Below are 14,752 nucleotides of genomic sequence, written 5' to 3'. Positions count from 1 at the left end.
TGTTATATCAGTTCACGAAAAGTCATGTCTTTTTTCCTTGAGTGAGGGATCACTCGAGGAAAAAAGTTATTCCGTCACTCAACACGCTACGCTATTTTCCGGAAATTGGACGGAAAGCGAAGTGTAGTTAAAATTACGTTAAATCTATAATTAATCTATTTGCCCCAGGTATCAGAACAAAATCTCCTCACGACGTGGTTCTCAGTGTCCCCCAATGGTAGTGTCTCAGTGTCCCAGACACTAGACAGGAACATGGCGGCCGTGGTTACTCTGCCGGTCGCAGTCACTGACGCGTCTGCACCCACTTTACAAAGAACTGAAGGTTTGGAGTAATTAATTTATAACGTTCTTACATAGTTTTATCGATATTATATTATAAGCCATTCTGATGCTTACGGGGCAGTGTCTAACTCTAAATAGGGTTGTTGTGGGTTCGATTCTTATTCATGCAATAATTGTTTCAAATATTTATCATTTATTTAAATTTCGCTTGTTTAGTAACACTAAATGTCCCACAATTAAAACATGAATACTTAGTTTAGACTTTATATTTTTATTATTTTAACACAAAAACTAATTTCAGGTGAACTAATAATAAACATAGTGGATGTGAACCGCCACTCCCCAGTCTTCGGTCAACCAGCCTACGTCGAGAAAATTCTAGAAGAGCAACCTATTGGTTCCGTACTAAATACTTATACTGCAACTGACAGAGAAACTCCGATAGCAGCGATTATAATACGCCCGCCGAACCCTTACTTTGAAATTGATAATATTACGGGTAAGTTGTTATTTAATAATATGTTTTTAAATTATATTCTTTTAACTTCACCTGTATCTCACACACGGGGAACCTGGGAACCTTGTGTTTAACGTTAACGTTAACGTTAACCTTAAAAATTATACACAATGAAATATAAAAAAATAACATTTTTTTTTCCCCTCAGGCATAGTCAAAACAATTCAACGCATTGACTATGAAAAGGTCCACACAATAAATTTCACACTCGTCGCCTTCGATTCCGGTGTCCCTCAACTTTCGTCGTCTGCCGGAGTTTTTGTCGAAATAATAAATGTTAACGACGAAGAACCAAAATTCGACAATTCGTCGTATTATGCTGAATTAGATGAAAATGTTAATGCCAATACGAGTGTTTTGACTGTTTCGGCTGTTGATAACGATGAAGGTATGTATATAGAATTAATTTTTAGTGTTTTTTTTATTTCTTATCATCAGAAATTGCTAGGTAGTGATGTTTAATGTGTCTGTGTATGTGTATATCTGTATATCTGTCTGTAGTATAGCTCCCAAACGGATAAACTGATTTTGAGTTAAATTTTTTGTTTCTTAGGCATCAGAAAGAATGCATTTAAGGCATTTAATAAAGATTGTTAAGCCGTTTAAGATTATCAGCTCTTCTAGTTGTTTATTTAGTTTTTAGAGCTTTTTGTGTCGTGGTCTTTTAATTATCAATTATATTAGCAATAGGTGACAACTTTAGAACAAAGTCATATTCCAATACAATAACATGAAAATAAATAATTTTACATTTATTTCTGTTTTTATGTTAAATTCCTGACTTAACGTTTTCAGGCGAATTCGGCAAAATAACTTACAGCCTATCAGGTGAATCTGCCCATCTATTCAACATTGATCCCACATCCGGTCTTATCACTGTAGCTGATAACGCTAACATCGACCGGGAACGCACACCCTACCTCTGGTTTAGAGTAACTGCTAGTGATAATGCACCTAAGCATTTAAGGAAGTCAATTAGTGTGCCAGTAAGTTATATGTATGTTCATTGTTTAGGGATTTAAAGATTTAAAATAATGCTGGCAATTCAATTATATTACGATTTCATTTGGTTCCTTTTTAATCTTCATGTTAAAGTGATTTCAAAATAATTTAAATGAATGAGTTATTGTAATATTACTCTACATATTCAATGTTCTTAAATTTAAGAAATGTTAAAATACATAATAAGTAATCAGTAAATCTCCATTTAATGGGATTGTACTAAAATAAAATATTTGAATAATAAATTAAACCAATAACAAAACTAAATAGCATAAAGTAGTAAACATATCAAACATTAACCTTAATAACTAGGTATGTTCTTGAAGTAATGAAATATATATATATATATTTCAATGATTCAATAACTAATTATTTGGTACCTATGTACCTAAGATATCTTGAGTTAAACAAATCATTTCCTAAATTATCCTTTATTTGGATTTTTTTGGATATTTTCTTTGAAAATTATTTGACTAGCAAAGTTATTTACAGGTGTATAAAAACAACATGAAACAATCATTCCCTGTTTTTTTTTTCAATACTCATGGTTAGATTTGTTTATCTACAAAATTGATATGAGAATATCTTAAGATTTAAAAAAACCTTTAATCCAACCAGGTACAAATAAAAGTACGCGACGTAAACGACAACCCGCCTATATTCAGTCAAAAAGTGTACAAAAGTACTATAGCAGAGAACCTACAGTTGGACCCACCGGCGGCCATCTTGCAAGTGTTGGCCGAAGACAAGGACGACGGCGACAACGCCAAGATTATTTACAGTATTGTGGAGCAGACCGAGCCTGGTGAGTGAGCGAGACAGTAAAATATATAAATATATATATATCATCAGGCTATATATAAATTTAGAAGTACGAAAAGAATGAAGTGATAAAGACATGTAAATATAAGATAATGATAGATAGATGTGTTAACCTCGTCAGTGATTGAGACAGATATAGATAAATATGGAGTAGGGAAAAGAGCAGACACAGAAAGGTAGAATTTGTAAGTGAACAAGGTAGACATACGATAGACGTCTGGCAGTGGAGACACAGCAGAACTACCGCACACAGCAGGGTAGGTAGAGGGAAACCCAGTGTTAAGACACTCCGTTCCCCACTTTCTACCGAATTTTGGAGGCATTGCGTGTTGAGTTGGAAATGAAATAGATATTAATGTAAAAAATATATTTTTTTAAACTTTAACCCCAGGTATCTTCTCCGTGTACCCGTCATCCGGCATCATCTACCCATCCCGCACGGTGGCGGGCGACACGCACCACCGCGTGCACGTGCTGGCCACGGACGGCGTGCACGAGGATACTGCCGCCGTGGACATCACGGTGCTCAGCGTCAACAAGCACGCGCCCGTGTTCGTGCTGCCGGAGAGCGGGGTGAAGGTGTTGGAGGTGGACGAGGTGAGATAGATTTTTCTGTCCTTCGGGTGTCTTCTCAAAGGAAACAAGAAAAAAAGCAACATCTATAATAGCAAAATTAAGTAGGATTGTTTTAAAGTTCTTGTTTTTAAACTTTATTTAAATATAAGTAAATATTTCTTCATCAGAACGCAGTACAACCAGATTATCTCGTAACAACGTTCAAAGCGACTGATGAAGATGCTGGCGAGAATGGAAGAATCTCATACTACTTGAAAGTGGATAATCAAAATGTAGCTGAGACACCTGAATTCAGTATACATCAAAGTACCGGAGAGTTGAGGACAAAAACGTTTTTAGATAAAGAACATCAAGCTGAATATCAGGTAATGTGTTTATATATATTAAATTTTTTGTACATCATTGACGAATGACTGATTGATTGTACGTTCGAATGAAATACATTGGTCAAACTTAGAGGCGTACACCAACATTGCCTAGCTTACAAAATAATCTATGAATACACAAATAATATGTAAATATAATCTGTTTATTCTTCCAGCTTATTATAGCAGCAACAGACAACGGAACGCCCGCTCAGTTCGAATCACTCCGCCTTCTCTCCATTCTCCTCGTGGACTACAAGGATAACGCGCCGCGCTTTGTCAAACTTCATTACACCTTTAGTGTCATGGAGAATCTCCCCGCTGGCCTTATAATAGGTAAGGGCTAGTTTTTTTTACTAGTTCTGGTCACAAGGTAAACCGTAGCATTGAGTTTCCACATAATAAATACCCAATATCTCGAAAATTGAGTTAATGGAGAAAAGTGTATTTTAACACAAGGTTCTCTCTCATTACCCTGATATGTACTGTTCTGGCGACAGTTACGAAATAGGTTTCCTCTTCTTTAATTATCTTGCTAAATACAGAATTGTTTTTAGATGAAATAATCATTCTCACTGATTATTATTGTTACCTACACTTTGAAAATTTAAGTTTTTCTAGTATACTATTATAGAAAATAGTAATAAAATACATTATTTTAAAAGGCTTTATCACGATTATGAACATTTTTTTCCTTGTATTTCATCAGGTGGTGTTAAAGCGATAGATAAGGATACAGGTGATAACGGCAAAGTGTATTATCATATATTAGAAGGCAATCAAGATGGTGCCTTCACTGTTGACAGAACGCAAGGCACTATCAGAGCTAATGTCACTTTTGACAGGTAAGCTGTTTATAAATTTTGGTTTTATACGGGTCTGTTGTGTTAATGGTGGCTTGACATAATAATAAAACACATTCTTATATCTAGTAGTGTTACTGTTCACGCAAAAAATATATATTTATATATATATATATATTTAAATATCTTGCGTTTCCCACTTTCGTGTTGAGTGGCGGAACTCAAAGTCGCGCTTTGACTCGTTACCAGAGTAAGGAAATTAATATTAAAAAAAAAACATTTCATTTTCTCGAATACAAATCAAACCTACAACCAGTAACCGGTTTCTTTAAAATCTCACTTAAAAAAATATCTTAAGCACTCTGTCTTTATTCTAGGTGAAATATCATTTCTTAAGCTTAGCAGTATCTCCCAAATTATTAACTAGAGAATAAGAGAATCATTATTATTTTATGTAACCAAGAAATAAGATCAGAAATTATATTTTTTTACTAGATAGAGAAGCCAGATAATTTAGGGAATCACTAGTATACTTAATTTACTAACTGGTTACTTAAATTTTACTAGTAACTATTTATATAAATTTTACTTAGAATTATTATAATTGCCTTTTTATTTAGGGAAAAACAAGAAGAATATTCTATGACGATCTACGCTAGCAACAATCCTCTGCTAGAACACGCGGCCGCCATCTTGAATTCCATAGATAATTCTACAGATAGTGAAGACATAAGCGTTGCCACTGTGAAAATTAGGATTTTGGATGAAAACGATAATGAGCCGAAGTTCCAGCAGAAGATTTATTATGCTGGTATATTTTTAAATTTTGTTAAGTTTTTCTGTATACTTTATTCAACAGATTCTTTGTTTGTTATTGATTAATATATATTACATATGTACTTTACAATTTTACAATATTAATCATCGTGGCCTAATGGGCCAACGCCATAATAAATCATTTTCATTTCCTCGTTGTTTTCTCAACTCGGTTTTCAATTATTATTTAAATATGTTGGACCAAGGACGGGCAACACGATGGTCCTAGGACCATTAAACATGTTTATGCGACCCGCCAAGCATTTCTTAAAATGAATTTATGTTATCGACTATCTCCCATTAATATAAGTACAATGTACATAGTGAAACAAAAAAAAAATATGAGGAAATTGGCCCGTTGATTAAAAAAAATCCTGTGTTAGAAAAACTGTATCATGTTACTAATCCTATATTTTTATTCCCCAGGCATAAAATACACAGCCAGAATCAACGAGCCGATAACTTCCATAACTGCCTTCGATCCAGACCTGCAAGAGAATGGAACACTTATATACATGATAGCGGGTTCGAATCTGTACAAGTTTGGTGATCTAAAGTCCAGTGGAAGTGTGGTGCCGTCGCCGTTTAATATCAGTCAAGATGGTGAGTTTAAGATCTTCTCACGCAGTCCTTAATTTAAGCGATACTGCACGTTGAGTCCATACGTTGTCTTGCTAAAGTAGTTAGTATTTTCCCAGAGTGGGGATTGAGCCTAAAGTAACATAATAAATTCTTCTCCCTAAAAAACTACAACAATAACACTTTATAATAATAACACTTTATTTGATTGACGCTGTATCCCGCTTATATAGGCAGGCATAGGGTATGCAGAGAGAGCCTAGTTCTAAGACGCCCCGTTTTATACGTACCGACGAATTTTCAATTTATGATTGATTAATTTTTATCATTATGTGTTGAGTGGCGAAACTCAACGCCTATGTATAACCTATATATATAAAAGGACTTGTCCTCACTGACTGAGGTAAGACGCACGCACAGCCGTAACCGCTGGTGGTAGAAACGTGAAATTTGGACAAAAGTTTACTTTCGTGATCTGGACATCCACTAAGAAGGGATTTTGAAAAATTTTAACCCTTAAGGGGTGAAATAGGGGTTCAAAGTTTGTATGGAAAAAATTTTAAATCGGCACCGATTTTTATAAAATTTGAAATTTAGATTTTTAAAAGTATTTAATTGAACACGTGTTTCATGGTTTTCTAGAATTCACCCACTAAGGGTGCAAATAAGAGGTTGAAAGTTTGTATGGAAAAATCTTTAAATCGCCACCGATTTTTATAAAATTTGAAATTTAGACTCTTAAAAATATTTCATTGAACACATGTTTCATGAGTTATTAGAATTCACCCTTAAATACGCAAGCGAAGCTGCGCGCGTCCGCTAGTTATTTATATTCTAATTACTGATTTATTATTTGTGCTTTCCCAGGTGTAATAACAACAGCCCAATACATGTCAGAGTATCAGCACGATAGATTCGTATTGGATATAATAGCGCAGGAACTAGCGCCTCCACACAGACAAGCCAGGACGCAGTTATATGTACGTATTTTTGTCTTTTATTCTTTAATAATTGATTATTGTAAATATAATTTACATTGCTTTAAACTATGACCTTGAATAAAGGTGTACATTTAAGCTTTATTTATTGTGTTGTTTCATAACGAAAGATATTATAGATAAGTAAAAAAATATGTGTATTTTAATTGTGTATTAGAATGTATTATATTTCTTTTACTTAAGAAATTTTTTTTACAAATTCAATATAAAATCATGATAAATATAACATAAATCATAAATTCTTTAAAAATCTGCTGAGCAAATGTAAATTCCTGAACACGTAGGTGTTAAATAAATAGATAATGAGCCTTAACTAACACAAGTTTTTCCCACAGATCTGGATTATAGACAGATCTTCCCTCATCCGCATGGTAGTGTCCCACAGTTGCACCGCCACAGGCGGAGAGTGGGAGAGTTCAGTCCGCACGCGACTCTCCGCCGCCGCGAGAGCTCTGCTAGTGCCAGCACGTACTCTACCATTAGTGCACGCTGATACTAGATACGATCAGTGGTAGGTCATAAGAAGTAATTTGATCTAGATATTCCATCATTCTGTTTGCCGATTCGCACCCATTCAGAAATTGGGGAAATGATTTTTATCTTTGCACTAAGTTATCTGTTTAGCGTGAATCTAAAAAAATATTTTTTGATCTTTTAAATCCCAGGTGTGAAATCCACTTGCACGCGGTAGATCCTGACACTTACCAAGTGCTACCCGTCGACAAGGTGTTAGAGACCATCGACTCTAAATATGACCAGCTCAAGGATGTGTACCAGCAGTTCGGTGTTGAGACACTTATCGCTGCCAGTTCTAGCTCTAAAGGTAACAAAATGTTAAGAGAATTTATTTTCAGAGTTCCGTACCTCAAAAAAAAGAACGAAATCTTTATAGAATCATTTTGTTGTCCATCTGCATGTCTGTCTGTGCCTCCGGATTCATGATTATGACTCAAGAAAATAATCTAAAAAATGAAAATTTATTACCTCACAGAAAAGAACAAACTTATATACAAACACAAACTTATAGTTTATTTCATACGAAATGAGTGCATACACCCGTAAACTTAAGTTTGTCAACTTTTCAAAGTCGCGTTGCAGTTGACCTATAATGAAATTGGTAAGGATACAATCTGGGCGATTGCGATTCGCACATAGCTGTTTTTTAAAATAGCGAGATAGCTATAAAACAGTGTTGAGCCAGTATGTTCTTTATTAAGTTTCATTGAGGTGTAGAAATATTGTTAACATATTGGGAAAATATTTTTTAGAAATTGAAAATGTGAAATGAAAATATAAACGTAGCGAGACTCGAACCCGTGTTTTTGAACTAATTTTTTATTCACTTCCAGCTCCGGACAGCTTCGACCCCGCACTGGCTGCTCTAATAGCTCTACTGATAGTACTATTTACAGGCATCGTCACTTTCATAGTGGTTTGCGCTTGTCTTAAACATTGGTAAGTGTATTTTTTATAAAAATTGAATCTACCAACAATGCACTTAAAATCAAACTACTAATATAGCAATTCAAAAAAAAAACGAATGTAGAAGCTAACCTCAATATTTCCTCCAGGGCCCCATATTCAAGAGTGGTACCTCCATCCCTACAGTCCAGCAAAGACAGTCTAGCCCGAAGAAGGATATTAGAAGAACTAAGCACAACTGAAAACCCCCTTTGGCTGGAAACGAAGCTGCGACCCTACGAGGAACAAGAACTGACCATGAATGTGTTTGGTGATCAAGAGCAAAATGCAGAAATGAATCAACAGGTAATTTGTGTTTTTTTGAGAGTAAATTCAGGGTTTTGTTACATATTTTTAAAAAAAACTTAGCGCTAAAGGAAATTACTTATGCCTATCTAAGTTGTAACTCTTGTTTTATTAGCAGCTTGCTATCTCATTTAACATGGTAGAACCTAGTGTCGCACTAGCTAGTCGAACTAGCACGATTTCCACCCGACATTGCGTTTTATATACTATTTTCATTATAGCAATCTAAGTGGATATCATATATGTATAATGTATATATTTCAGACTGACAACACATACGCTACTATACAAGGCAGTCGTACGACAGAAAGATTTGGTGACTACGCAACACTTGCTGGGGATTCTCCAACACCTTTAGAAGCCGCGATGGGTTTTCAAGTATGTATATATATTCTATATTGTCTATACTAATATAATGAAGCTTTATAGTTTATTTGGTTGAATGCGCCAGTCTCGGAAAGTAGTGGTTTGTATTGAAAAAATATTTTTGTGATAGATGGTCCATTTATCAAGGATAGGGCATAGGCTATAGATAAAGATAGGTGCATTATGGTAACTATTTCAATGTAACTTACAATATGCACAATTTAAATATTAATAATTACAATAAATATGAATATTTGGTGTGCTTTATTGTAGGAACCTACTGTTAAGACGGAGTGTCTTGTACTCTTGCTAAGTCACACACAGTCCACAGTTTTAAGATACTCTGTTCTCCACGCCTCGTCTAATTTTCGAAGAACTAAGATAATTCTTTTCCGAAAGTGCGAATCGATTTTGCTAAATTGAAATAAAAAATAAGCCAAATAATATCCTTAAGAACAGTTCTTACTATTTTTTTAATTTCTCAGGGCAGTACATTCAAACCTCCGACCCCCGATACGCCGGAGCCTCCACCTCGACCCGCGGCGCTCGGGCCCACATGGTAAATATGACTAAATAATTAATAATTAAAACATATGTTACGCATGCGGAACCTAATGTTAAAACACTTCAATTCCCACGCACCAATTAATTTTTTGAGACACTACTTGTTAAGTGGCTGAACTGAACTCTGCACTTTGTCTGATTGCCAGGGCAAGGAAATGAAAATAAATCAATCCCCTCAGTGGGAATGGAATCCATATTCCTCCGGTTTACAGTCAACCACAGTGCCGCCGTTCCACCACAACCGGTCTATTAGTATTGTTATAGAAATTTGAGACATACCAAAATTTTTATTTTTATTTATTTAAATATAATCTTTTTTTCAGATCACAAATTTAAATTGAGGATTTTGAGCAGAAAAAAATACATGTAAATATAATATTATTAATAACTCATGTTGGCAGCGTGTTATTATTAATTGTATAATTTAACTTTTATACTTATTCTTTCTTTTATACTTATTATTCTTCAAAATAAGTATTTTAAAGCTTTTCTAAATATATACATATTTTATTATTATTAATCATTCACATAATAATAATATATAATACGTTGTCAACGTCAGCTCATTTTATACTATCTAGTGATATTGTAAATAGTAGCGTTATAAGAATTATATGTAAAGACACAAACTAAAGTAAAAATGCAAAGAGTATCCATTTTTGAACTAAAATTAATTTATATGAAAAATTTAAATATTTTATAATATACAAATTAGTAAAAAACAAGAAATTCAAATATAAAATCTTATTTTTTACTATTGACATATTTGCAATTAGTAAAAAGACAAATAAATATACGTAATGTATTGTGACGTCATGAGCCGCCATATTTGTATGTAATATTCAAATTATAAAGAAAAGATAGTATATGACCTAAATAAATAAGAGTAAAAGAGATAAAAGATATTTATTTTTATAAATATTTACAGTTATTATATTACTTAAGTATAATATTTTTATACTATTATTAGTTAGTGCCAAAACCACAATTTTTTTAGTCAAAGTTGTGCTTTGTATTTTTTTTCTTGTTAAAGTTATGAATCTCATATTTCTTAGCCACTTTTTATTAAAATTTAAAAGTAATTAATATATATTTTTTATCATTTGTAATGGGGACGCTATTAGCTGGCTGTTTTAAATTGTATATCAAACAAACAGCTTAAATTATTTATATATATTAATACATAAATTATATATTTAATGGAATTTAGAAATAAATGTATCTCCAATAAAGTCATTTACATAAATCTTTGGTAACATCCTAACATATTTCTATAAATAAATGGAGTATTACTTAGAACTAGAACTATTTCCAATAATATACTAGTTTTTAGGTTATTTTATAAACATTTTAGTCAATAATTTGTATTGAATGGTGCCTTTGACATTGTGTTTCTTTTTCTTAAGTTTAAAACTGCATATTTAATGTTAAACTAAAGTATTAAAAAATACTTAGTTTATATCATGATTGAGCCCATCTATATTTTGTATGTCATATACCATATATGATATGAAAAAAAGCATATTTTTTTTAGCTTCACATAGCATCCCGCACATAGCAGGAGAGGCAGAGGGAACGGTAGTGTTAAAACACTCCATTCCCCACTTTCCGCTATATTCGTGAGGCATTGCATGTTAAGTGGCAAAGTCGACGCATTGTCTTGTTACCAGTGTGATGAAATAAAAAAAATTAAAGTGGGAATCAAACCTATAATCTGTCGTGTTTACAGTCGCACACATAGATAAAAACATGCAGTTTTAAACGTATGCAGGTATATATTATACATATATTTTTTTAAATACTCTTACCGCGTAGTATTGCCATAGAATTTATTGTACAAAGTTAAGTTTTTATGCTTATTTTTTTATTTGTATTTGAAATTGACAACGAAATAAACCATTTTTAAAATTTGTGATGTTTATTTATTTTACCTTTAACTATAACACAACTTAAACACTATATCGATTTTTTTACCTTTTCGTTCGGTGTATTTATTACTTATCTATAAGAATATTTTTTGCTTAAACCATACAAAAATAAAACATAGTCTAAATGAAAACTATCTTTTTCTCTTTTAAATGGAACTAATAAGATTAATCGCGTATTTTTATTATTATACATTTTTGGCAAATGCTTTGCAGTTGTCCGAGGTCAGCAAAGGGAACTTAGTGTTAAGACGCTCAGGTTTCCACTTTTCGCTGAATTTTTAATACTAAATATACGTGATTAATCCAGCTAAGTTATTTGAACACAAAATGAACCTCACTTACTTCTTCCTATAATTTCAATCTATAACAACGATTCAAAGTTCCCATGACACGTCTCACACTATTAAAATAACCTAAAAGGTTACTTTTCAAACATTCTTCACAATTTCTTAGAGAAGTCATCATTTGGGAATACAGTTGTGACATCGATTCCAATTTCATTAGTATCAAACGCTGGAAAGTTATATAGTAATTGTCCCTTTGCATCTGGAAATTATATAAGTAATTAGTTTTATTATTTTTAATATCTTTCTATAATTTTAATTTATTCTAAATAAAAATATAATTTTATTCTATAATTTTAAAGTTCCACTTTAAAAGGTTTCCTACACTACGACAAATTCTGACGCATTGCTGTCTCGTTACTAGAGCGAAAAAAAGAAAATATTAAATAAAAAAAAAATTTCGTCGAAAACAGGGAACGGAAGTGTCTTAATGGGAACTGGGTGTATTTCTTTAGTGTGGATTCGATTACTATTAAATACACAACATGAAGCGTTTACAGTCACAAATAAAAATATTTTTTTAGAAATCCATAAATAAAATAATGTGATGCTTAACTCTCTTAAAACATTGCTTGTTGAGGGATTATTTTAATGGATTCTTATTAAGAAAATAAATAATTTCCATTCTTTTCTTATATTAAAAATAATTTATTACATTGAAATACTCACATATTCAACTAGACAGTCACCAGCGGCTACTTCATCTCCCGGATTATTTAATTTGCACTGATTCAATAAATATTTGTAGCTTTTACGCCATTTTCTTATCTAAAAATATTTTTTGTTAGATACTTTTAATGAATATAACATTATTATTCTGGCTTTTTATTTCAATTATAATTAAGGAATACAGAACACTTCACTCAACACTCGAGTTGAGTGGTGGAATTCAATGCGACGTTTTCTTTCATTATCAGAGCGAGGAAATGAAAATATTAAATATTTTATTCGCGCTTTTGCCCTGCGTCATAAAAGCCTCGGAATTTATCGCAAATAGATATAATAAGTTCACCTCTTTCTCCATTTGAAAGACAGCGTGTCTCTTCTTGCTCTCCTCCACGTTTGCCGCTTTGAGACATTCGCCTTCTCCTTCGAAGTAAGTCGAGTCAGAGTTATTTATTTCAATTTGGTGGAATTCAATACATTCTTTCCACTAAAAAATATTAGAAAAGCAAAATGTTAAAATTAAAAAACTAATAAAGATATTTGAATTTACTTGTATTTAATTTTAAGACATTCCGTTCTTTACTTTTCGAGACATTTCTACCAGAGCGGAGATATAAAAATTATTTAAATATACCCAATCATATTTCCTCGAATTGAAATCGATCACAATCGCTCTTGAGATGCCGTTTTAATAATCGATTTCCGAATTGAGATCGATTTTTATAAAGTGACCGACCGAGTCGACTGGCCGGTATTTATAAACTGGTAAGTAACGGAAGAGTTTATATTTATGTATACATTTTATGAATAATATTTAATCTAGTATGATGAATTATTTGTATTATGTCATTTTATTATTCATTTCCGGCTTGTATACAACAATATACATCAGCTTACCAAATAAATGTGATTATTTTAAAGGCAGAGATAATGGATCTGTTCATTCCTCATATATGAAGACACTGGTAGCGGAATTCAACGCTATGTTTTACCAAAAATACTAGCTTATTTCAACAAAAAAATATAACCTACAATTAAGACACCTCGTTCCCTACTTTCCTTGCATATCAGAGACATAACTTAGGTATATTACGAAGTCATTGAGTAGTCGAACTTACCTTAGTATTACTCTTGATCCACATAAAATTGGTCTCCCTATGCCTCGTCATATCAATTCTATATTGTGTTGTAATATTGACTAATTGTATCTGAAAGTCTGTGGTCCAGTTCTTGAGGATCTCGCGATCACTTCTGTCGAGGTCGTGGGACGCTGCCACTGAGCTCTTGTACGTTTTTAGTAACGCTGATGTTTCTGTTGGTTCTGTTGACTTTGCAAAGTAACACAAAATTTCCATTTAGGTTAGGAAAATATTTTTTCTATAGTATAATAATCGAGGCGTTAGGTTCCGCCACTCAACACGTAATGACTCCAGAATTCGGCTAAAAGTAGGGTCCGGAAGTGTCTTCATGGGACAGTTCCCATGATGACTAAACAAACTCAGTAGTTTATTCGCACTAGATTCCTTCTGCCTACCTTGTTATGCGCGGGATACGCGCTTTGTCTTATTACGAGAGCAAGGAACGAAAATAATTTATTTCTACGAGTACGAGTCGAACCCAAAACCGTCGCGCTTACTTAAGAGCCTTACAATTATAGTTTAGCATCAGTTCCATACATACCTCACTATTGACAGTATATAATAAAATGGAAATGAAAATTAAATATGAACATTTTAACCACATATTTAAGCTTTAACTAAGAATTACTTATATCACTCCACACTTGTCGCTTATAGAAATAAATCTAGCCATTTATTAGGACCTAAAGTCAAGAACATAATATGGTCAGCATAAAAAATATATTGCTAATATTAAATTATTGAACATAACGCATCACTCACATATTTAAGTAGTGTAGAGGAACGTAGTGATAAGATACTCCGTTGTAAACTTTATGCAAAGCTTTTGACTTGCGTGTCCGGATGAAGAACCACCCGGCTCGTTTAGTTTTCAATGACCTTTAGCATCGTGTGAAAATGTAATTTTTTAAACATCCCATCTCCTGAGGGAATCAAACCCACAACTGTAACGTGTACAATTAGACATAACGTTAGTTACGAATTACGATGGGCTCTGACGAATTCTTAATTATTGTAATTATATCGACCGAATACCTTTACTTTCTGTTACTAATAAATTTGAGATATTAGGATAAAAATAAATTTGAGATATTACTTGACATAAATCTCTATTGCAGAAAATATTCAGATTTAAAAGATGCTCTTTGTAAGCTTCATTGATATCCAATACAAAAACTATGTCCAATTAAACAGACAGTGGAGAAAGGAGAGTTTTAA

At 32.9% G+C, this 14,752-nt stretch overlaps 2 protein-coding genes across 3 annotated transcripts in view; one reads left to right on the top strand and one right to left on the bottom strand.

The window, feature by feature from the left end:
* Nucleotides 1–11,367, top strand: part of Cad87A (cadherin 87A) — a 46,170-nt gene extending 34,803 nt beyond the window's left edge. The window contains exons 19-37 of one of the 2 annotated variants that reach the window (XM_085207982.1): nucleotides 169–322; nucleotides 584–781; nucleotides 948–1,187; nucleotides 1,595–1,785; nucleotides 2,420–2,606; nucleotides 3,015–3,220; nucleotides 3,367–3,564; nucleotides 3,741–3,900; nucleotides 4,274–4,409; nucleotides 4,988–5,178; nucleotides 5,610–5,786; nucleotides 6,630–6,742; nucleotides 7,096–7,271; nucleotides 7,426–7,583; nucleotides 8,110–8,215; nucleotides 8,332–8,527; nucleotides 8,792–8,905; nucleotides 9,379–9,452; nucleotides 9,781–11,367. In XM_085207982.1, coding sequence (XP_085064108.1) covers nucleotides 169–322; nucleotides 584–781; nucleotides 948–1,187; nucleotides 1,595–1,785; nucleotides 2,420–2,606; nucleotides 3,015–3,220; nucleotides 3,367–3,564; nucleotides 3,741–3,900; nucleotides 4,274–4,409; nucleotides 4,988–5,178; nucleotides 5,610–5,786; nucleotides 6,630–6,742; nucleotides 7,096–7,271; nucleotides 7,426–7,583; nucleotides 8,110–8,215; nucleotides 8,332–8,527; nucleotides 8,792–8,905; nucleotides 9,379–9,452; nucleotide 9,781 — 2,976 coding nt within the window. In that variant the 3' untranslated portion in view covers nucleotides 9,782–11,367. Of the gene's footprint in view, nucleotides 1–168; nucleotides 323–583; nucleotides 782–947; nucleotides 1,188–1,594; nucleotides 1,786–2,419; nucleotides 2,607–3,014; nucleotides 3,221–3,366; nucleotides 3,565–3,740; nucleotides 3,901–4,273; nucleotides 4,410–4,987; nucleotides 5,179–5,609; nucleotides 5,787–6,629; nucleotides 6,743–7,095; nucleotides 7,272–7,425; nucleotides 7,584–8,109; nucleotides 8,216–8,331; nucleotides 8,528–8,791; nucleotides 8,906–9,378; nucleotides 9,457–9,780 lie in introns of those variants that run through there. The other variant, XM_085207981.1, reaches the window with a different exon arrangement.
* On the bottom strand, nucleotides 11,233–14,230 carry LOC146540176 (uncharacterized). Its single transcript, XM_085207983.1, has 5 exons — nucleotides 14,076–14,230; nucleotides 13,514–13,723; nucleotides 12,742–12,882; nucleotides 12,399–12,497; nucleotides 11,233–11,931 (listed from the first exon to the last, which is right to left on the bottom strand). Exons 1-5 carry the CDS (start codon nucleotides 14,136–14,138, stop codon nucleotides 11,734–11,736), a joined length of 711 nt encoding a protein of 236 aa, XP_085064109.1. The 5' UTR covers nucleotides 14,139–14,230; the 3' UTR covers nucleotides 11,233–11,733.
* Between the last annotated feature and the right edge of the window lie 522 nt (nucleotides 14,231–14,752).

This window comes from Heliconius melpomene, chromosome 3 (genome assembly GCF_056956725.1).
Source record: "Heliconius melpomene rosina isolate 202511_hmr_F chromosome 3, ASM5695672v1, whole genome shotgun sequence".
NCBI classification, from domain to species: domain Eukaryota; kingdom Metazoa; phylum Arthropoda; class Insecta; order Lepidoptera; family Nymphalidae; genus Heliconius; species Heliconius melpomene.
This window is presented reverse-complemented; position numbering and strand designations above follow the sequence as displayed.